Source organism: Lipotes vexillifer, unplaced genomic scaffold, assembly GCF_000442215.2.
Source record: "Lipotes vexillifer unplaced genomic scaffold, Lipotes_vexillifer_v1.1 scaffold330, whole genome shotgun sequence".
NCBI classification, from domain to species: domain Eukaryota; kingdom Metazoa; phylum Chordata; class Mammalia; order Artiodactyla; family Lipotidae; genus Lipotes; species Lipotes vexillifer.
This window is the reverse complement of record NW_006775627.1, coordinates 403,993-428,644: the sequence shown is the minus strand read 5'-3', so window position 1 is coordinate 428,644 and position 24,652 is coordinate 403,993. Positions and strand designations below refer to the sequence as shown.

General features: G+C 36.0%; 1 protein-coding gene across 4 annotated transcripts in view; it reads right to left on the bottom strand.

Annotated features, from left to right (window-relative positions):
- The window catches only part of SCN9A (sodium voltage-gated channel alpha subunit 9), an 85,809-nt gene that overhangs the window by 13,576 nt on the left and 47,581 nt on the right, over positions 1 to 24,652 (bottom strand). For all 4 annotated transcript variants that reach the window (XM_007450047.1, XM_007450049.1, XM_007450046.1 and 1 more), the window contains exons 17-21: positions 19,016 to 19,136; positions 9,291 to 9,445; positions 7,597 to 7,770; positions 4,584 to 4,706; positions 626 to 907 (exon numbers count right to left, since the gene is read on the bottom strand). In XM_007450047.1, coding sequence (XP_007450109.1) covers positions 626 to 907; positions 4,584 to 4,706; positions 7,597 to 7,770; positions 9,291 to 9,445; positions 19,016 to 19,136 — 855 coding nt within the window. The remainder of the gene's footprint in view (positions 1 to 625; positions 908 to 4,583; positions 4,707 to 7,596; positions 7,771 to 9,290; positions 9,446 to 19,015; positions 19,137 to 24,652) is intronic.

Genomic DNA, 24,652 nt, shown 5'->3' with positions numbered 1-24,652 from the left:
TATACAGTCGTCCCTCGGTATCTGCAGGGGATTGGTTCCAGGGCCCCCCTGAAGATACCAAAATCTGCCCATGCTCAAGTCCCTTGCATTAGGCAGATGCGAACCCACAGATAAGGAGAGCCCACTGTATTTCAAAATACCAATTTAACGTAAGATGCTGTGTCAAGGGAAAAAAGGGGAGGGACTGTCACAACTGCCTGTGAGTTTTATACATGAACTTTAATTTTTTTCCAGAGTGGGGAGGCGAATTTTATGAATAACAAAAGAAACAATTTTTTTTCCCATATCTTAAGGATTCTCCATACCAGTGGGAAGTCCTTCTCATTTCCCTGTAGTGTAAAAGTGCAGTCCAAAACATGACTATTTGTTTTTGGACGCAGTATTCAGATGGCACAATGGCAGGGGGTCAGGTGACTCCAAAAAGGTGGATTAATAACTCTAAAATGCAACAGAACCCATGTTCTGTTTTCATGTTTATAGGCACATGTTCTAAAAAGACCAACTCTATTTTGAAAGTCACAAAGTACTTTATCTTTAATTTTTAGTTAATAATTATATAAATAATGACAGCTCCTCCATCCAGTGTGCACCAAAATGTCAAGCATTCATAAAAGGGCTCACTTACAACTTGAAGCAGAGACAGGTAACCAAGTCCAACATTATCAAAGTTCACTTTCAGGTTCTTCCATCGCACATTTTGACTAACATTCATAAGTGCAAAACACTCAGAACGATTTTCAACTTCACTTGTAGGAAACGGTGACCCATCTGTGGTGTTAACACACTGATAGAACTTGCCAGCAAACAAATTTACTCCCATGATGCTAAATATTAGCCAGAATATAAGACACACAAGTAGCACATTCATGATGGAAGGGATTGCACCTATGAGTGCATTCACGACCACCTAGCATTCAAAAGAAAGGATGATTAGGATTAGTATGAATGTTAAATGGGCAACATTAATGAAACACAATACAGAATTAAAGAAGTTAGAAAAGCCACCCTTACATGTTTAAGACATAAATCAACCAACCAACACATACTTATTGAATGCCTACTGTGTGCTCATCAGGACAAAATAAGACAGGAGCCCCTTGATCAATGAGTTTACAAAAGTACATGAGGATCACACAGTGAAACTACTAGCAACAATACAGAACAAATCACTAAGATTATATGACAGCTTAAATAAATGAAAAAAATAAATAAAAAGAATAAACCAAAAACCTGATATATGTAAGGTGAAGCCATAAAATCTGCATGCTCTAGAAAAGAAAGAAATTTATAAATTTAAACAATTAAAATAAGTAAAATGTACATTTAATGGTTCATAGTCCTAGAATTACCAGTGCTAAAATTCTCCCATATAGAGAAACTACTAGTACATATAAGCTGGAGTTAAGATTGGGAATCTTTTCACGGTTTGAATGCCATAGATTTAACTGGTTCTGCTAGTTGTGTGATATGTAAACTTAATTAAGACCTTGGGACCTCTGTTTCCTCATCTACAGAATGAGAGCTGTCTTTTCAAATTTATTATTCTAACTCTAAAAACACTTTATACATAAGCCCTTGGCTAAATATAGATAGTGCTGGCCTCAAAACAAAAAATGCAGAATAGTTTATCTTTAATACTCCCTTTATTTCTACTTTTCAGCATTTCCACTACTATTGATCACCAGTGCCTCTTGCCACCCACTGTTCCTTCATGGCGACCACTGTAGCATTTATCACCCTCCAGATTTTCTAAATTACCTCATCTTTCCAAACTTACTATCTTCTTATAGTTGACCTCTACTCTGAATTTGAGTGCAAAGGTGTTAAAGAATAACTTGTTAAGTAAAGAGCACGTGCTCCCTTTTTTCTTGCAATGTATCAAGCAGGATCCCTGACTACTTTTGAGATTGTCTAGAGCAGGAGTTGTCAAACATTTTCTTAAATATTTTTAGGTTTTGCGGATTATATGATTTCTGTTACCACTATTCCATTCTGCCATTGCAGTGATAGATCATATATAAACAAATGGGCATGGCTGTGATACAATGAAACTTCCTTTACAAAAACAGGCATCCAGCCTGTAGGCTTTGGTTGTTGACCCTTGGTCAAGAACAACAGTTATTACCCTGGGGTTCATGGGTAGACATGGACCTATAGAGGTTCCATGGGGGCATGAAATCATATGAAGAACATTATTATGGGTATGCTTTCTTTATGGAGAAATGATTTCTACTTTTATGAGATTCTTACAACGTACATGACCCCCAAAGGGTTAGGAAGAACAGAATTAGAGAGTAGAATTCCAAGTGGTCAGCTCTTATTCAAGCCTACATTTTCATCCTCATTTCCTGCCACCCTCCCACTATGCTCATAACCTAGGCACGCTGATTCTTATAGTCACTGCTCAAACACACCTTGCCTAGTCAACTCTGTCCTCTACCAAGCTGCATCTCTGCCTGGAATGCCCACCTGCCTGTGAGTTGGGGCCCATTCTTTCAGTCATGGCTGCGAGGTCACCTCCATATGAAGCCCCTCCCAGACCTCCCCAGGCAGCCACTTTCATCTCTACTCCCGTAGCACTGTGTGCCTACTGTTTTATAGCAAATGTCACAGAATAACTACTATTCCCCTCTCTGTCTCTCCATGACCACTGTCCTGGCTCACTCTTGGGGGACTGGGGTCTATTTACCATTGTACTCTTTTTATAGTACAAAATTTGACATACAGTTTTGGTGCTGAAAGAATGTGTGTAATGATGAGTCTCTGAGGGAGATGGATACATATAGTTCTGATGAGAAGCCATTTGGAAAAGTCAGTAAGTTCAAGAACCTCAAGCCTTTTTAAAGGAAGCTAACTACAAAATGCCTCCAATCATATTTCATTTATTCTTTAAAACGATCCTGCAATTTGAAGAAACATCCCTGTTTCGCACGGCTAATAAACGTAACTAAGTAGACATACTTGTCCCTCCAAATATATTAAAACATTCTCCTGCATCCAATTCACCTGTATATTAGATAAACAACAGAGAGCAAACAGGGTAAAATAATGGAGTGGCTTAATCGCTTAGGGATGTATTAATATCTTGATGGGGAAAGTATATTACTTCATCATGAGAATGTAGTACATGCTCTGCTTGAGTCCAGGGATCAGTCATAAGTTCTGAATAGATCGCAACATTCTACTAATGCTCAAAAAGAAAAATTAATGTCAACTCCAATACTACCGTTCTGTATAAAATGAAACTTGTAATTTCAATTCTTACATGACCAAAAGTACTTGACTTTTACTTATGAAAAAAAATCTTTGTATAATCATGATCTTTCATGTATTTACATGGAGGCCAACATACACCAGATACACTAACAAGTAGAGGTTACAGTCATAATTAGGTTACAGTCATAATGTAATGAAGATCTGCTAGACTAAAACACATCTAACATTCATTCACCTGAGGCTTCAGATTTCTGAGCCCCATTCCAGAGTTTATTACTCAGTATATCTGGGGTGGAACCTGGGAATTTGCATTTCTACTAAGTTTTCAGATGATGCTGACCACATTTAAGAGACGCAGTAAGCAAATTGTTCAGAGACTACAGTTAGAGAGGCAGTCGGATAAATAAATAAGTACGGTGCAATATAATGAGGATGTTATGTGTCTGAACATATAGGAAGGATGCTCAATTATACCTGGTGGTGGACAGACAAGGCACATTTAAACTGAGGCTTACAAGATGAGTAGGTATTTACTATATTGATGAGTTAGGATTGAGATAGGGCAGGGAGAAACATTCCTGGCCAAGAGAAAGGAGGAATGAGAAAGCAGGAATATATCTGGAGAAGAAGAAATTCAAGGAGAGAAGCAACAAATGAGGATATAGACTCATTAGAGAAAATAAAGCATGGATTTTATGAAGAAGTTGCTGGTTTAATACAGCCCTAAAGCTAAGTTGCTGTTAGTCATTATTTATCTCACCTTGTTTGCTTCTGCAAAATGAATCTCTTTTCAGGTACTATGCTGCCTACTGCAAATTAAGTAAAATCAGAGCTTTAGTTTTCTCAAATATAATTTGGAGCTATTTCCACTTTCACTGAGCCATGTATTTAAAGAATGAAATTCAAAGTGATGCCTGATGCTACTTTACTTCTCTGTCTTTTCTTATGCCCCACACCCAGGGTAGTTCCTTAAAAAATTGTTTGAGCACCTGATAAAAGGCAAGTCCTTCGTGACTTGTATATGAGAGATCCTGTCAGGACTAAGAGTGTCCCCTTCACCTGAGTTTCCTAGCATAGGAAAGACTCATTTAGGAAGGGAAAAGTCACTTATTTGAATCACTGCCTCACAATATAATATGGAGGCATTACTGTATTTGATTTAGTCTTTGTTAAACAATAGGCATTGAAATACTGTGTCTATATGCACATGTATACACACTTATATACATAAACAGCCCATATATACATATATATATGCACATGTGTGTAAATATAAACAGTCCATAATTCCTACATACCCATTTTTTCATATTTTATACTCCATTAGGAAATACGAATATTATATTAGAAGTTTAGTATTTTCTTACCCTCATTCCTTCAAATCTAGATAAAGCTCTCAGAGGTCTTAAGGCTCTAAGTGTCCGAAGGGATTTAATGGGGCCAAGGTCTGAGTAGCCAAGAGTGTTTGCGACCAAAGTAACCAAAGAAACCTGAAAAAGAAGAAAAATTTCATTAATCATTTCAATGAAATAATAAAGCATGAAGAGAAAGAGTCAATTTCAAAGATCACTAAGAGCAGTTCAACAAGAACAATATGATTTTATACATAATCTACTTATTGTCTAAAAATTGGATAAGATAGATGCTTTTTAAAGGAAATAGATTTAAAGGAAAGTTAACCTAAATATGATGAAATAATAGGAGGAAAGTAAGTTATTTCTTAAATCTAAATTAAAAAACACACATTCTTTTCACACTTCTGTAGTCAATGGTTTTGTACTTGCTTATTAATCCTGAACATTTAAGTAAAGCAACTATCAAAATTTCACTTGGAATAAAGCCCAGGGCATAACGAAGTGTGTGATTCTGAAGCTAAGTTAAAAGAGTGTGGCAATCACTCAACCAAATCTAAGTCCCAGTATAGACCTTTTTCAAAAGCACTCTGAAGACTTATGACTTTGAGATGAGGCAAATTCCCCAGAAGATTATTCTGACCTACAGTTTCTCAGAATTGGCATCAAAGATCTTCCTATCAATAATTAGTGGGAGAAAATCTCAACTGTACTGAAGAGAGCACACAAGCAGGTGATCTCACTGGCTTCACAAACAACAAAGACACACAAGAACTTCGTCCTATTAGACGGACCCTCCACAATCACCATCACCAGTATCCAACAGAAATTTGTGTTCTTATTGTAAGTTATCTCAGAAGAAAGAACATGGACAGAAGTAAAATCAATACATGTTTTGGTAAGGACCAATGAGCTCTTCAATGACCCAAGATCTGGATCGGTAAATGTATTCAGTCTTTGAATAAGTTCCATTTAAAATATTAATTGTTTCACACTGCGTGTAGCAGGAGGCAATGCCTGAGAACAATGTCCGCAATGCAGTTCATTGGAATTAAGTAATGACTGAGAGATTGAAGTTTTCCAGGAAAGATTAGGAGCAACAGGAAAGTCAAGTTCCTTATGTTTAACTATTGAAGGAGTAGAAAAATTTATTGCTTGCAAGTTCACTACTGCTGCTATCAGAAACACAATGAACTGATTTTTGAATCAGGATGTGTTGAAGTGTTTTGCTCTCATACAGTTACTTCTAAATGTCTCACTAAATGTAACATAATTCTTTGTTTTTAGGTCCTCATGCTATGTATTCAGAATTACTAACTAATCCTCAGTATCACTCTTAAATTCACCCAGTCATTCAGGTCCATTATTTCCCACTTAAGTATGCTTTAAAAAATGTGTTTTGTTTTTTTTTTTGTGGTACGCGGGCCTCTCACTGTTGTGGCCTCTCCCATTGCGCAGCACAGGCTCTGGACGCACAGGCCCAGCGGCCACGGCTCACGGGCCCAGCCGCTCCGCGGCATGTGGGATCTTCCTGGACCGGGGCACGAACCCGTGTCCCCTTCATCGGCAGGCAGACTCTCAACCACTGCGCCACCAGGGAAGCCCAAAAATGTGTATTTTTTAATCAGAATAATAAATGTTCCTTTTTAATCAGGAAAAAATAAAGGTTTAAAATGTCTATTATAATTTGAATAACCCCTAAGGAAATGGTTAACCTGATCTCCAAACCACTGTTAAATGAGTGTTATTATATTGAATATATGTAGTCTGTAACTGAGAACATATGTATATGCATATATTTACCTATTTATGTATACATGTGTATGTGCATGATATATGCCCCTACTGATGAATAATGCTCAATCAAGTAAGTTTCAACTAATCAGGAAGCTTGCAGAAATCAAACAAATCCATCCTCTGAATATCAAATCAAAAGAATATCAAATCAGGTTCTGAAACCTGAATATGTAGCAGAATCATCTGGAGATCTTATTACAAGAATTTTCTGGGTCCCAACACCAGAGTTTCCGATTTAGTAGCACTTGAGTGGGACCTGAGAATTTGTATCTATAACAAGTTCCCACCCACATGTGCCAATGTTGTTGGTTCAGGGATTACACTCTGAGAGCAACTGTGCTAGATAAATTTCTCAATTTTTGAGAAACAAAAAAAATCTCAGCTCCTCCCCAAAATCCACATGCCTAGATTTGCACCTCTATCAGCAAGAAAATTGAGTGGAGTTTTGCTCTCTCTGTTGCATTATGAAAACATTATATATATATAATATAATTATATGCGTTATGTGTGTGTGTGTGTATATATATATATATATACCCAAACACACACATATATATATAATTTATTTAGTTTTTTCAAAATGTTAAATATTTCAAATTGAAGCTACATAACTTCCCTGAATTCTGTATATTACATACCCCTAAATATTGAGAAGCACGACTTCAGATTTTCAAATACAAAAAAATTTCATTATTAAATAGCCATATCTCTTTCTTAGCTAAAAATAAATTCAACTGTACTTGTAAACGTTTTTTTTAATCTGAGAGATGAAAAGAACACTGACAATATTTTTAAAAGTTTCTGAATATCATATATTTTATAATTTTTAAAAGATGCAATCATATTTACAGGTTAAGAGAAAAGAAATAATCTACATTCCTTCTATTATTTCTTATTTTGGTTAGCCTTTCTTTAAAACTATTGTATTACAAAAGTGTTCATCTTACCATTCATTTTTCTAGGCACTAACTATGTCACGTATATGAAAAAAAGGTGAATCAAAAAATAATCAAACATGAAATCATTAACATACAGTATCAAAAATTAAATATCTCATAGAGGAAGTCAGAGAACATAGGAGATATAACGTATAGCTATGCCTGCCTTGGAAAAAAATTGTTTTTGCATATCACCTATCTAAATATGATAATATTTAACATTAGTGAAGGTTCTTGAGAACACTTATTTGTAAGAATAAATCCCCTTTTAAAATTTACTCAAAAGTACCTACATCGACAATTAAGAAATCCAGCCAACACCAGGCATTGGTGAAATAGGTTTTATAACCATATGCTATCCATTTTAGAAGCATTTCCAGAATAAAGATGTAAGTGAATATCTTGTCAGCATACTCTAGGATAATCTTAATGGTCTTTTTCTTTTCAATATATATATCTTCAAAAGCCTGTGAAAATAATATTCAGATTTAAATTTGGTACAACTCAAAGCTTATGATTCATGACAAAAACAGGAAATGAAATTCCGATAAAGAGACCACTGAGATATAATACTATTACAGGCCAGCTGTCTTTCTTCTGGTTTACAGTTACTGTGTAACACTTAGTTCTAGCCTTTGCACCAGTGCAGGGGGCTGATCACCAGAGGTCAAGAGAAAGAGAGTGCAAAAGAATGAAATTATTTATAGTTCCCTAAAAGAACCATGATCTCTGACACATTCAGGGATTTCCACTCATCTACCTCCCCTTTTATCCTCCTTCAAATTAGGTAAGTCCTAGTAATTTAAGACATGATTCCAGGGTCAGCCCCTTTTATAAACCTCTCTAACCCTGCACTCTACTTCGACACAGAAATAGGATTTAAGCCCTCTCCTTCAGCTCTTATGTGCTCGTACATTCCCAGTGCCTAGCACTGTGTCAAGAACACAGCAGGAAAGGTTTGCCAAATGAAGGAATGCAGTAGCTTAATAGGGCTATAGAACACAGATGATGGTTTCTTCCTTTGAATTTTGCACCAATACTTTATCATTCATTAAAAGTTTCAGCTCTACAAATCACTGTTATATTTATTCCATCAATGTGACATCTTTTAACACTTTCCAAGAAATTTTAGTAAGTGATAGACGATGGTACTGTGGTCATAGCCACAAGGCCCGTGGGAAATAATTTGAATGGACTTAAAGAACTGATCTCACTGAAGCCACTGAAAATCACTGCTGACCTAAACAGGTCTAAAGTATTAGATTTTTCTCTTTCAAGTTTAAACAATATTCACTTTGTTGGAGAAAATGAAAGCAAAAGGACCTGTATCCTTGGTGGTAACACTGGACTACCTGTCAATAATCATGGGCTTGTGCCATTCTTATTCTTCTTATTCCAAGTTCTTATATCAATACTTTAAAAATGATCCTTAGCACTTTTGGAGAAATGTAATCCTCAATATTGAAGAAAACAGAGAAGTTGGAACAGAGAGAATGGACAGATCCATGAAGATGCTGAGAGAAGGTTCTAGCAGCTAGCAGAGGTTCTGAAAGACAATGGAACTGAAAGGCAAGAACTGAAGTGCAGCCCTCAGGACTCTTCTGCTTCCCTTCTCCGAGTTCTGGAAGAACATCTACCGTTCTGAAATCCTAAGCAGACAACACTTCCTGCTCCAGAGCTTAATCATGCATATATTTCACTTACAAACACATCCCAATTCTGTATCACTTGTGCCTCTCACTTCCCTAATGCTCTCTGAGCTCCTTGAGAAAAGTACCTGGATCTTATCCAACTTTGCATTCAGGGCAGCAAGAATAATGCCAGGCATGGAGTAAATATTTACTGAGCTAACTAAAATTTTGTCCTTGGGACTGATCAGAGGGATTAATTTTTAAGTAAAACCATTTGCCATGATATTTTTATCTTCAACTCATCTATTAAAAATAATGACTTAATTGATTTAAGCCTTAGATGTCAGATCACTTACCAGAGCACCACTGCTAAGCAAGATCATGAGAACAATGAAGCTTTCAAACCAACTGTGCTCAACTATCCTATAGCAGGTCTTCCTGATGTTCCACCAGATTTTTCCTTTCCCTGATTCTGTGTTAACTTGGCAGCATGGGAGCCTCTGCACACAACCTGGCAAGAAAGACAGGCATGTAAAATCTGGATATTCAGAATACATAAAATACTTAACATACATTATTTAATGCAAAGCGCTCCCTACGATAGTTCCTCAACCAAATAATTTCTAACACTTACACCTGAAGCTTCAAATAGTTTCAACTTGGATGCTGCCTTTTCTCACCTCTTAACTCTCCCTGGTGTTTTCTTAATATTTGTACCAGTAATTTCTAACTTGGGATGTATTCGTGTTTTCTGTTCTTCCCTAGTTTCTCATCAATCTCCTCTACAGTGTTTAAACCACATATTGTTCTTTTTATGATTGCAGCCCTAATGTAATCCTAATACACAATGAGCAGCAAATAATTATTGGTTAACGAATGAACTAAAATCTCAAGACAAAAATGTATTTCATGGCCTTCTTGATATGAATTTAGTCTACAGTCTGGTGCTGCTTCAACTCCTCTATAAAAAACCCTTTGAGAAACAGCATTCTATGTAATACTTTAAAAATTAGTAGAAGGTCTTATAATTCAGTTCAAAAGAAACAGATCTTGATTACAAGAAACAGATGAAACTGTTTCAAGTACTATAAGTTAAAAACAAATCTGACTTTGGAATCCCAGATGTAAAACACACTGCTATAAAAAACTGAAGAATATTTTATTTAAAGTTGTTTAGGTTAATTCATTCATATCCCCATCAAACATTTATTGATTAACCTTTTTACTCAGCTGTGTACATAGTTTCCTCTCCTCAAGATATCTATTACTGGTTTTTGGTTAGGCGGCTAGATATAGAAATAAATGACTATAACTGGATAATGCAACTAAAATGACAGATATGCTGGGGTTATGTTTGATAGCTTGGAAGAAATTCACCTAACCTGGCTTATTTGTTGAGAAAGTGAGGTCAGAGGAGGTTTGCTGGAAGAGGTGGGACCTGAACTGAATCAAAGTAGTAGCCAAAAAGAGTGGAGTGGAATTCCAGGCCAAGAGGCAGCAAAATGTGCCGTGTACAGGACTTACAAGTAGTTCAGACTTTTGATGAAAGCAAAGTGTACAGAAAAGGCATGGATGAGAGATAAGGTAGAGAAACTGGTCAGATTATGGAAAGCATTTTCTCCCACCTTAAGGAGTTTGGCTATATCCTAAATCCTAACGAGGAGTAAGTGAAGGGTTGTAAGCAGAAAATTACATAGGAAGATTGTAATTTATTTATTTATTTATTTATTTATTTATTTATTTATTTATTTATTTATTTATTTATTTTGCTGTACACGGGCCTCTCACTGTTGTGGCCTCTCCCGTTGCGGAGCACAGGCTCCGGACGCACAGGCTCAGCGGCCATGGCTCACGGGCACAGCCGCTCCGCGGCATGTGGGATCTTCCCAGACCGGGGCACGAACCCGTGTCCCCTGCATCGGCAGGCGGACTCTCAACCACTGCGCCACCAGGGAAGCCCGAAGATTGTAATTTAAATAGATGCCTCCAGCAACTGTGGAGGATAAGCTGGAAGAGAAGAAGAAGGAGGGGTGGGGAGCAAAGAAACACCCAGAGCTAGAAAACCATTTAGGGTCTGGTTCAGTATCCCCAACAAGAAGCATAGATTTGGGCAGCTCTGGTTAGGAACTAGAGCAATAACAGAGTCAAGACATATTTGGCCGGTAAAATCAACACATTTGCTGACTGATTGGATATGGGATGTAAGAGGAAGGGAGAAGCCCAGACAACTGGGTGGATGTCAGTAATGAAATGAAGACCACAGGAACAGGAGCTGCTTGGGGTGGTAATGAGTTTGAGATGCCAGTGAAACCTCTAAACACAGACATCCTGTAGATATTTGGAGGTGTGAATCTCTGAAGCTCAGGGGAAAAGTCTGGGTTGGAAAAGAATGTGTAGGAATCATTAGCACATATGTGTCAGCTGAGATCAGGACAGTTGTTGAGGTCACACACAAAAAAGTATTTAGGATGAGGAGAGAAAAGGGTCAAGTCTGGAACATTCTGGGACAGCAATATTAAGAGACAGAATTCAGTGGTATGCTGGAGCCAACTCATACTGGCTCTTGACAACTTATTGTTAAATTGCCAGGAAATTTTGCTAGCCTGCTGTTAAATGCAGCTGTTATCAAAAATTAAATTGTATAAACTTAAAAGTATAACTTACTTTAAAAAGGTAATAAATACTAAAAATATATTACTCTACATTTTACTATTTTCTATGCTCTTGAATATATTTAAGCATTCTATCTGGTTGGTAGAGTATGTTATACTGTTGGGCTACTATGTATCTCTTCCCAACTCTACATGCAGCCAAGTCACACCAGTAGTTTGAGATTAGCCATGGTGGGAATCTTTACAAAAGTCATCAAATGCTGTAAATCCAGGTTTGTTGATTTTCTAGAGTAGAATTAAGAAAGTGATGGAGAAAATGTTAATAAAACTGGGAAAGTATGCCATATTGGTAGCCATTACACTGTGAATAGCACAAAAAATTGAGGAACTATTCTTTCATTATTCGAATTCTATTATCTGATTCAGCAAAGATTTGTTCACATCATTGATGAATGAGTCAAGTTCTGACACACAGCCTTTTTGTTTCACTCTCACCTTACTGATTAATGTAAATGAAAATACCAACCAACCTTCAGGTTAAAACTATACTTGTTCATCAGTTGCAACCACTGTTGTTTATAAATACAAAATTTTGGCAAAATTCAACAAAAGCATTCTGTGGGAACCAATTAGCTATATGAATGTTCAATGAAGGATGTTGATTATATTACTGCCTGTAAATTGTGTACCACATATCCTTTATATCAGTAAAATATACGGTAAACTAATGGATGTATGCATACTTTCTTTTTCTTGGAGAACTGGTTGTTAAACATTTACCTGTCCACCACAGGGAAAGGTGGAAGATGAGAAAACCCTGAAGGAGGTGACAAAGTCGGGGTGGGGAAAATGTACAAGAGGCTGCAGTAAAAGAAAAGTCAGGGAAGAGTTTCCTGAAGGACTGGTGAACACAGCTATGACCAAGAGAGGCTCAGAGAGATTGTGATTGAAATTAAAAAAAAATTAAAGTTGATTAAAAAACAATCAAAATTACTTTGAAAAAGGAAGAATTTAAAAGGAGGAATTACAGTGAATTCTTCTCTTAAAAATTTTAGATCAAAAACCTCGTTTGGAGGGAATGTAGAAGGTGGGAAAGCAAGAATGAACAGCACTTTTTAGAGACTTATTTTAGAAGTTTGCAAGTTAGGCACTCTAAAAATAATTTACTTGTCTATAAAACAATGTATTTCATTAAAAATATTGAGCCTATCAAGTAATAACTTCATATAATCATAAGCTCTCTGTCCTGAAACAACAAAGGTAGAATTCTCTTGATGAAATACATTTTTTGGACAATGTCTTGTTATGGCTTCTTTTACGATTCTGTAGTGAAATTAATTCATTGATCCTTAATACGAGATTATCTCCTAGTACTTTAATTTCCAGTTTTATAGAAATGTAGCAAGTTATGTTTTTCTCCCAAGTCTGACATTTTTGCTAACAATTTTATGTGTTCTTGTCCTTTCTCTCTGGAAACTTCTAAGTTCCCAGAAGGCTGAACTGTGCCTGTTATGCCCTTTCTTTCTGCTCACAGTACTTACTACAATCCTCTACATAGATTCACATGCTGGGATAGTTGACTTAAAAGACATAACCCCCCAAAAAAGAGTTCTAAAATCATCTAAGCATTAGTCATGATCTGAAGGATCATGTCTTTGTGAATTCTAGAATTTACACAAAGTTTGGATGAAATAGAAAAAAAAAAAAAAACAACAGGGTGAAAGGAAAATATACACATGGCTTCATTTATCCAATGTTAATTACAGTTCACATGACCTCAGATCTGAAAGAATTTATCTTCATTGTATCTAAAACAATTACTTTATATCTCAAATGCATTTAGTAAAGAAAGAATATTTTATAAAATGATATGAAAAAATAGTAAAAGGTAAGGCCAAAAATTGACACCAGATCATCTTTTTCAGGGCAAAAGAAAACACCAGATAGAGTGGAAAAATTTTGGAATTTTTTTTACTAACTTAATGCTTGAGACTTTAGAATTTATTTTAAAAACAAAGATCTTGTGCAGAACAGAATCTGTCTGCATCAAGTATAATTACCAGAGGAGAAAGTTATCTCTTTGGTTAAGAAGATTTTACTATTGGGATTTCTTTTTGTAGGTCTTAAGGTGGAAGAGAAATATTATTCTTATGATTGAGGCAGGAAAAGGCACTATATATTCTAATTAGAAAAGTAAGTAAACTTTTTATCTGAGAGGAAGGTTCATAATCATTGTCCTCAGGATTTATCACACCTCAGAGACTTTCTCTCTTATTTTGAGCAGTAGAATAGGACCACTGCCTGTCTAGTTTTTATGCAAAGGCATATCCCAAGAGATTTCCAACCTAGCTGGTTAGCAACGTTATATCACACCTTCTTTTTTAAAAGGACTATTAATTAAATGTAAATACAGCACAGAATGTCTCAAACATTTTAATAGGTCCCCATGGGTAAATACTATTTATTTTGGGTGGTTTCATTAATTTGCTCTTGTGATCCATTAAATAAAATCTCTATTGTGTTTCATCATGTTAAACTAATGCTTTCAAATAAAAAAGAAACCACAGGCCTCTTCTAAGTTTAGCCATTAATAAAAATATAACAGCATGATCAGTATAATTAATATAATAATTTATTAGGAAAACATGTCTTTTTTTAAACACTTCTTAAAAACTTCTAAATCCTTTAAAACAAGTTTTCTGTCCACATTTTCTTTCCATAAAAATAGGCACAAAGGAGTTGGTTATTGTGTTACTAAACTTAGAATTAGTTATTAGTTATTTTATAGGAAGTGGAACTCAGAACATTTTGGGGGAAAGTTGAGTTAGCGCCTCCTACTAAATTAATAGAAAATACATTATTTTAAGGAAGAGTGTATCCTTCTCACACCCTAATCTTGATTTTGTGAGTTACTAATTGTATAATCCAAAAGGAGTATAATATAAAACGAAGCAGAATCAAAGTCATGTCATATTCATAATTATATAGATTGCAAAGACATGTAGAATTAAGGATAGTGAAGAACGGTACCAGATCTGGGGAAGGTACCTGAAGTCTTGAATGATAAAGCTAATGAAACAGAACTAAGGAAAAACACAGAGTAAGAGGGAGGAGAAAAAGGTAAAGAGAAACAAGATGCAAATGAATAAAGTGATAGTTATGAAGTTAAAAAGGATCAATGGATGTGAGGCTATGAACAACAGAATCATTTTAGCATTCGTCTTCACTGAAACACAACTATTCTGATTTAACTCTCCCACTTCCTTTGATTTTTCTGCTGCCTTTCAGGTAACAAAAACCTCTAGAGGCCAAATGCTGCTCTAAATTGTCACTGGTTCAAGCGCAACACTTGTCAACCAATCACGACTTGGTAAGGGTCATTTCCACTATGAGTACACAAGTTCCCAATTTTCCATCCTGTCAAGCCCACTTATTTTGAATTCTTCATGTGGAAACCATCTATTTCCAGTTTCTTGAGGCCCCAAGCTTGGTGTCATCTTTGACTCTTCTGAAGAGAAGAAAGCTTTAACACCCAACATCGAATCCACCAGCAAATCCCTTCAGCTTTAACTTGAAAATATACTCAGAATCTCATACTCTCACCATCCCCAATACTCCCACAGTAGTCTATGCTCCCATCATCTCTCACCTGGATTACCGCAGGGACATCCAAGAGGTTTCCAGCTTCTGCCCTTGCTATCCACCTATCTGCTCTTAAGATGGCATTTTGTGAGACTTCTAAATGAGATTCTTATGTTTTTCAGTGCTGTTGAGATCTGGCTTCTACTGTGTCTCTAACCTCAACTTCTACCACCCTTTCCACTTCTCAATCTGTTCTACTCATACCGGCCTCTTGATTTTGTTTTCAAATGTGCATATCGCCACTTCAGGGCATGTGCCTTCATTACTCTGCTTAAAATACTCTTCCTTCATATATTTGCATGGTCCAATGTTAGCTTTTTAGAAAGGCCTTCTCGGACCACTCTATTTGTATGAGAGTAGGCTTCTACCCCTCAATCTTAGTATTCCCATTTTCACTTTACTTCTCCATAGCATGTATCACTTATCAGACCTACTAAATATTTATCTATTTATTTGGGTAAGAAACATTGTTTTGTTTTCCCTGCTCTATCTCTGTCTAGTGCTCAGGTCTGGGCCTGGCAGACAGAAGGTATTAAACGATTATTTGCTGATTGGATAAAAGAATGATTAAGTGGATAAAGGGTTGAAGGGCTCAGAAAATTGGTTGCCCTGTTTAATTTATCAGGCTGAGCCTCTTAGCCCTCTAGTGGAGCACAGCTGCTCAAAGTGATATGACTCAGAGATGTGTGTTTGCTAGTAGATTTTCTTGTCATTTTAAAAAATATATTTATCTGTTTATTTACATTTTTATTGAGAACATACATACAGTATAGTATGCATATTTTAAGTATATAGATTGATATTCTCATCTAACAGCCATGTAGGTCATGATATAACATTTCCAAGCACCCAGAAATCACCCTCATGCCCTTTCCCAATCTGTACCCCCTAAAGGTAACTACTAGTCTGACTTCTATCTTTGTAGATTGATTTTGCCTATTCTCCTATTTTGCCCATTTTTTCCAGCTTTACTGAGGTATAATTGACAATGAAAAATTGTATATATTTAAGGTGTACAACTTGATGATTTGATATAGGTTTATACTGTGAAATAATCACCACAATCAAGTAATTAAATTGCTGTTACCTCACGTAGTTACCAATTTCTTCTTTTTGGGTGAGTTGAGAACATTTAAGATCTACCCTCAGCAAATTTCAAGTACACAACACGGTATTGTTAACTATACTCATATTGTTGTCCATTAGATTTCCAGAATGCATTCATCTTGTACAACTGAAACTTTGGTTCTCAGTAAATTTTCAGTGGTCAAGACCACAATTCACTGAAAATGTGTTTCTATAATATCTCTTATATACTAGACTCAAATTAGAAGTTATGAATAATCTCAAAGTCATTATATAAGTATTCTCATTGGTGTTTTATAGGATTAAAATAACTTTTGTAAAGTTTGATCTCAGTAAGATAGCACCTACAGTCTGAAATAGCTTAGCATTAATACTTTCTGCAGAGGTTTAAGTTTTTCTAAAGCCCTTTTCTGATATAGAGCCATAATTTGTTTGATAAGCCCAACTTCTTTCTGGTTATCCTAGAATTTTAAGTCAGGGTCATTCATAAAATGTGTGGAAGAAATCTTGGTAGCATCCGTACAAATTTAAGTTTACATGGTACTAGTCAATTTAATTTTATCATGATGCTTAAATACATGATGATACTCTTAAATGCCTTTAACATGAACACTTCTAAAGAAAACTCCATGTGTTTTGCTTATGGTACTAATTTGAGCTAACACAAATTTCTATTAATTGGGTGTCACACTTTTTTGCTTCTCACACACAAAAAATGACATTTGGCTTTAATTTAAAGAGAATTCATGCATCCATTACAGTTTGTAGATATCTTTATTTGCCGGTCATTTTGTTTACTGCATGAGTGTTATAGGAGACTGGTTGAGAAAATCTTGAAGAATGAAAGCGAGTCAGTGATTTCTACAAAAAACCACAAATGCTGAGAGTTTAAGCCCATGAGTAGATCGTGAGCCATTAGCATCAAGGCTACCATTGCTTCTAGATAAGATTGTTAACAAAATACTTTAAAAACAATAAGGAAACTAGAAGATGAAAGACAGTATTGTGCTAATTTATTAATGCTATCTCATTTAATCTCCTCAACATCCCTATGATATGGATGTAAAATGTACCCATTTTACAGATAAGGCGTCTGAGATACAAGATTAAAATGTGCTCAAGGTCTCATAGAGAGTTAGCAGTAGGTCAATTAGAACTCATATTTATCATGCTCCAAAGCTTGTACAATAGATTATTGTATTACATTGCAACCCTACTCTAGGTTTGCGTTTTTACTTAGATGACACAATACTTGCTTAGAAAACTGCATACTTTCCCAAGTCAAGTTCAAAGTTACTGCTTTGAATAAAATCCCTGAAAAATTCCAGGAGTAGTAAGAAGTTCAGTAAGACAGAAGGTGAAAAGGAATGAAAAGAGGCAGTTATAAAATAAGACACTGAGGCCAAATGTAAAGGGACTTACATGCCAAGTTAAGGACTTCAGGTTTTATCCTACCAATGGTTCTCAAATTTTAGTGTGCATCAAAATCCCCTGAAGGACTCGGACCCTATCTCCAGAGTTTCTGATCAACTTATGTGTTTTGTGATCAACCTGTGGCTTAGAAAGGGAGAGGTTAGGACTGACTTAAAGTCTAGCTTGAGAGGCAAGATAGATCATGACGTCACTAAATGCGATAGAGACTGGAAGAAGCTGTAGATTACATGTGGAAACCCCACTGAAGTTTGTTTTGAACTTATTCAACTGTTGTTTAAAGACAACAGGTGGAGATGAGCAATGGTGAGCTGTAGGCAGACCTGGAACTTGAATGAAGTCAGGGGTAAAGATAAAAATTTAAGAGCAACAACACAGAAATGGTTGCTTACACCACAGACATGGATGAAACCGCTTAGGGCTAGAGAATAAGAGAAGTAGATAACCAAGCATCAAAATGTGGGGAAACATCATTATTTAAGGTTTGTGCATAAAAAATAGTCACTAAGGGCTTCCCTGGTGGCGCAGTGGTTGAGAATCCGCCTGCCGGTGCGGGGGACACGGGTTCGAGCCCCGGTCTGGGAGGATCCCACATGCCGCGGAGCAGCTAAGCCCGTGAGCCACAACTACTGAGCCTGCGCGTCTGGAGCCTGTGCTCCGCAACAAGAGAGGCCGCGACAGTGAGAGGCCCGCGCACCACGATGAAGACGGGCCCCCGCTCGCCACTACTAGAGAAAGCCCTCGCGCAGAAACGAAGACCCAACACAGCCATAAATAAATAAATTAAAAAAAAAAAAAGTCACTAAAAGAAACAGGGGAAGAAACTCAGAATTCTCAGTGATGTTAAAAAAAGAACAAAAGTAGAGTGCGGCCTCTGACCAAGGGAAGGAAGAAGTTTGAGACCGACTATGGTCAACTGTCTCAAATGGTTTCCTGACAGAGTAGCTCCAGCTTTTGATGAAAAGGACAACAGTACCATCTACCCCATTAATTTGTTTACTGGTTCCATGGAGCTGAGAACATGAATTTAGGATCTAAAGGAGAATATGAACATCTTTCAGTAAGTAGAGTGCTATATAGTATAACAGCGTCATCGTCATAAATTACTGTTAGTAGCATATCATAAGTGTGGAAACTGAAGCTTAGAAAGCTCCAGCAACTTGCCCTTAGGCACAGAGCCATGACTGAATCAGCATGGAATAGAGCCTTCTGACTTTTTACTCATCAACCCCCAGTAAGTATTAGGTTTTAAGACCAAAGCCAAAACACTAATAAATGGCTGCTAACTGAGGTCTCAATTTTTCTCTTACCATCTGTAAAACAGGCCTCTGGCTCATCTGAATTTACAGGTTCAGCCTCTGCTTCCTCTCCTTCTCCTGGCACAGGGTTATCAACTGTGCTGCACTCAGAGGAACTCGATCTGTTCAGCCTCTAAAAAGAAATTCACCACCCCACCAGAGAGTTCATTTAGGGTTCATTCAAATCTTGCATTAAAACCATATTTGATAATCAGAGTCATGCAAAGTGTTATGAAAAGAGATTAACAGTATGATGGCCATAAAAACATATAAACATACATTGAGGTCAGGTCACCTTACAATGCATCTGTGCTTGATCTTTCTATCTACACATCCTGTGAAAAATACATTTCCTTATTTTTCGTATGCTAACAAGTTATGGACAGAATTAGTCTTAAGGTAATATTTTTATGTAAACTATAACATCTGCAAAGTATTGGCCACATTTTTATTTTGTTTTATGTTTAATATAAATTTGTATACACCAATAATTACTATTTTAGAACAACCAAGACCCTGATAGAAATAATATACAAGTGCCAAATTGCCAACACCTGATAATTGAAAGGTCAGATCTGACAACTGGCAGAAAAAGCTTGTTGGTACTTAAAATTTTTAAAAAGAATAAAATCAGTGTCAAATGAAATCCAAACGTATTTTTTTCTATTAACACTTGGATTTGAGAATATGTATCAGGATGATATAGATAGAAGGCCTTTCATCAAAACAACAAAAGTCAAATACTGTATTGGAATCAAAATGTCAAAGACCATAGTAAATTATCTTATCCAATACCACCTATTTCAGTGATAGAATTTCAGGATACAGTAGAAGAGATCATAAATATTATTTATAATGTCAAGAGATAGTGGCTACTAAAGTGAGCACCACATGCAAACTCTGAAACAAAGACTCCATGAAATTGAACATGGCAGACCAACACATGAGAGGAATGAACTCATTGTCATTATGATCATAAAACTGATCATAACACAAATTTTCCCCACCCAGAACTTTGTGATCAAACATGATGTTTACACACATACACATACACAGAAAGTTTTAGATAAAATACATACAGCAATTGTAGCAAAACTGTGTCAAATTTTCCTAATATTATTTTATAAGGGGTAGAGCAGCACATCAATGGAAGAGTTCAATTTTCATTCTCATTTGCTAAACGACATGTGAATATTGAAAACTACTAGTTATTATAGCATGTACTTCTCTTAATAAGATTACAGTTTTACTTGTTTTTTTTTAAGAATAATTCAAACAAATGTAAGTGCTAAAAATGATGAAATACTTATTTCATTTAAATTGATTCTTCAATCTATTGATTTGCATTAAGATCATAGGCCCAAACTAAAATATTAACTTTTAGAGAATGACTTTGGAAGCTAAAAGTATACTTTATGGGTACCACATTAAATTCTCAGTGCTATTATTATCACACAGTATTCAATATCAGTAAAAAAGACATTGATAAGAATTGAACATAAGGAATGATGTAAGCAAAGTGGTTTGTATAACTGAGGTAAAGAATTATGAACACTCTATTAAATTAATACTTCTAATCTACATTGGCATAGAAGTATTATTCCCACGTAGTCGAAGAGTTTTAAAATATTACGTTATTAACAGTATCAATATGAAATTTCACTTAAGAAGCAGGTTATTTAAACTGATTGAATTCATCTAAAATTACTTTAAAAAAACAAATACAAATTAATTGTAAGACAATATCCTGTAAGACTTAGGTTTTAAAATATATATTACTCCAGGAAACGATGGGGAAACTTGTAATTATTAATATGTCCTATTGTGCCAATTACCACAAGAACCCATTTTAAGTACCATATCTAAAAGACTACAATTATTTGATGTCCTCAATTCTTGACCTTTCAGTTGCAAGTGAACTGTCACTAGGGAATTGAAGGACAAGGCACTACGATTCTGTGGAGATGAGACCAAACATTTCCATGCTGAAAAGAAGTTATTGGTTTGGACCTTGAGGAAAAGCAGTGGGTGAAACAGCTGATAGAATACAAAGTTCCTCCCTGCTATTAGCCAAAATGCTGACAACTAGGATAGAGTTATAATGATTTTCTCTCACCCTGTAACAACTTTTAAATAAAATGTTTCAAATCTGCAGAACCCTGATGTATATGTTAAATTAATAAAAGCATCTTCAACCTCAAATTTGGTTTTCTCACTCTTTAAAAGAGCATTAACAAAGCAGACTTATGCCAAGTTAATTTATAAGTAAAAATTAAGATGATTTTATGACGTGTATTCTTGCCATTGAAGCCTCCCCCGCCCCATAACTTTTTTTTTTTTTAGGCTCCGGACGCGCAGGCTCAGCGGCCATGGCTCACGGGCCCAGCCGCTCCGCGGCACGCGGGATCCTCCCGAAACGGGGCACGAACCCGCGTCCCCTGCATCGGCAGGCGGACTCTCAAGCACTGCGCCACCAGGGAAGCCCCCCCCATAACTTTTATGGCAATTTTTTGTCAATTAAATTCGGAGTTTGGCTCGGATCTTACATCATGAATGACAGTTATTCAAAATTATTCCTCACTGGAACAGAAATTATCAAAATATTTAATATGAACTATAACTTGTATCACAAGCCAAATTCAATGTTCAGAATGTTTTTAGGAATTCAATGTTTTCCTGGGAATGCATTAAGTATTCACAAGTAGCTGTTTCAAAGATGTCATGTTTAAAGTACATGCTATAAGGCTGTTTGCTTCACAGCAAACAGGATATTTTTAAATACAAAGGATATTTTAAAATAGAAAGGCTAACATCTATTACAAAGGTTTTCTCTTGAAGGTAAATTCTTTTAAATCTCATAGTAGGCATTGCTAGATTTAACTATTGAATCTTCTTTTATTCTTGTTTAGTATACAGTGAAGATCAAGTCAATCATTTGTATCATTTTATATAATTAATTATATGATTATTTTCATTTCTGTATACTCAATCATTTACTATTTAGTTTTCTTGTGATTTTGGAAATGGAAGACTAATTATACTAAGAGCAGTGAAATAAATACTTCAGTATGAAAAAGTTCCCTTCTGGTTTTATAAATAGGTCATTTTAAAATTTCACGTCGATTTTATTTTTAGTAAAATGTGAAATATACTTTTTGTCTATTACTTCTTTGCTTGTCAACAAAGATAATTTTTAATATTTGGTGGTCTACATATAAATAGAAATAAGTGTAAAAATAGGACCATAAAGGTAGACTCACTAGTATAGTAGAGAATAGGAAATATGCTATAGTTAGCATTTCTGCCTTTTTATTAAATAATATGGTATTGACTGTAGGTCCTTTCTAATTTTTTTCTTTCTTTCCTTTAAATAAAACCTATACACTCGATTCAAAAATTTTAAAGGTACAATAGCATGTGATGAAAAATACAAGTCCCCTCCACTCTCGTCCTGATTCTATTTCCTTTAGGTAATTACTATACTATATATATGTACTTTTTGACATGTCTTTCTATTTTCTTCAATGAGCATATGCATAAAACACCGAAGTAGTTTTGAAACATCCTACTCTTTTTTTTTTTTTTTTTTTTTTTTTGCGGTACGCGGACCTCTCACTGTTGTGGCCTCTCCCGTTGCGGAGCACAGGCTCCGGACATGCAGGCTCAGCGGCCATGGCTCACGGGCCCAGCCACTCCGCGGCATGTGGGATCTTCCCGAACCGGGGCACGAACCCATGTCCCCTGCATCGGCAGGCGGACTCTCAACCACTGCGCCAGCAGGGAAGCCCGAAACATCCTACTCTTGATTATAAACTTATGTAGCTATTTCACTATTGAAAATATGATCAAATTAAAGCTTAATTATTCTTCATGGATCTCCTTTTGTCTTGAAAGTGTGTTTTCTCCAACACTGCATATAAGTAGAAACTCTGTTAAATATAGGTGTCATATGAAAAACTGCCCTAGGCTGGTCACTTACAAATTTGTTACTGTCATTTCCTGAAATAGGCGATCTCATTGTAAGCCTATTTGATGCTAGTATAGGATGGTGGTTAATGCTAGTTGGTCATTTATTTCGAGAGGTATGAAGTAGGATTGTCTAATAACTTGACAATCTGGCACTCAAAATCAAAAACACTATCAACATATAGCAGCACTGTAGAAAACACAGAACTCAACAAAAGCCTTATTCAAAGAGGATGGTTGCTGTTGAAAACATCCTTAAAGTACGTGCTATAAGGCTGTTTGCTTCACACAACACAAGAAAGGTATTCTTTGAGTAGCAGAGTCTAGAATAGTTATTTCACCTGAACGTCCAAACAAAAAAACCCAAAGGACAGCAAGAAGACTGAAAGAAGCAAATCAAAAGGAAGGGATGGGCATATAAGGGCAGAAAAATTATGGGAGACATTAGTGATACACTAAGCTCCACTGTATGTCAATAAACAAGAAAGATTTTTATTAGAGTTAAATCAATATCACCCATCTTCTAATTTTATAGCCTAATTTTACAACTGATATCTATAATGAGGGTTCTGAATCTATAATGAGGAGTAAAATGGTAAAGTTTAGAATAAAGGATCAAAGAACATTTACAGAGGAATTCCACAGATAGCTACTATGCTTTGTGAGAGAAGTCCAATGTTTTTCCAAGTTTACCATTCTATTATGGGATAACTTGAATTTTAAAGCCAAAATATGCTTTCCTCTCCCTTGCAATTGTTAGGCTCTTTTTTTGCCTTCTGAGGAAATGCAAACACTACCCCTTTCAGCCTTTTAAAACTAAAGATTACCTACGGTATTACCATTTGTGGGTTTTTTTTTAATTTTATTTTGAGAGTAATGATATTTAGTTTCTTTACATGATTTAGCTTCTGGGCCCCTCAAAGTCCCTCAGATCCTTTTCTGGTCTCTCTGGAATTCTGCTTTCTCTCAAAATTATTTTTAAAAGGCAAATACCATATGCTAACACATATATATGGAATCTAAAAAAAAAAAAAAGTGGTTAAGAAGAACCTAGGGGCAGGACAGGAATAAAGACGCAGACATAGAGAATGGACTTGAGGACACGGGGAGGGGTAAGGGTAATCTGGGACAAAGTGAAAGAGTGGCACGCACCTATATATACTACCAAATGTAAAACTGATAGCTAGTGGGAAGCAGCCGCATAGCACAGGGAGATCAGCTCGGTGCTTTGTGACCATCTAGAGGGGTGGGATAGGCAGGGTGGGAGGGAGACGCAAGAGGGAGGGGATATGGGGATATATGTATACATACAGCTGATTCACTTTGTTATACAGCAGCAACTAACACAACATTGTAAAGCAATTATACTCCAATAAAGATGTTAAAAAAAAAAAAAGGCAATGCCCAAAGTTAAAAAGTACTCCAGATACACTTCATCAATGGAAAATTAAATATTTTTTCCTCTCTGTGATCTAGATTTTCATTTCACTTCCATTTAAATTAGCAGAAAATAGTTTATTTACTAGTTACAGTAAATTCTTTTCTCACATTATGGACAACTAAAACTCCAGCACTTTTTCATATAAAGGGCAAGAAAATGGAGTTTTTCCTTTCCTAGTGTTTTCTTTATTGCTACTAGAGAAGCTGTGTAGGCTTTTTGGGAACAGTTGTTCATTCAGCAGG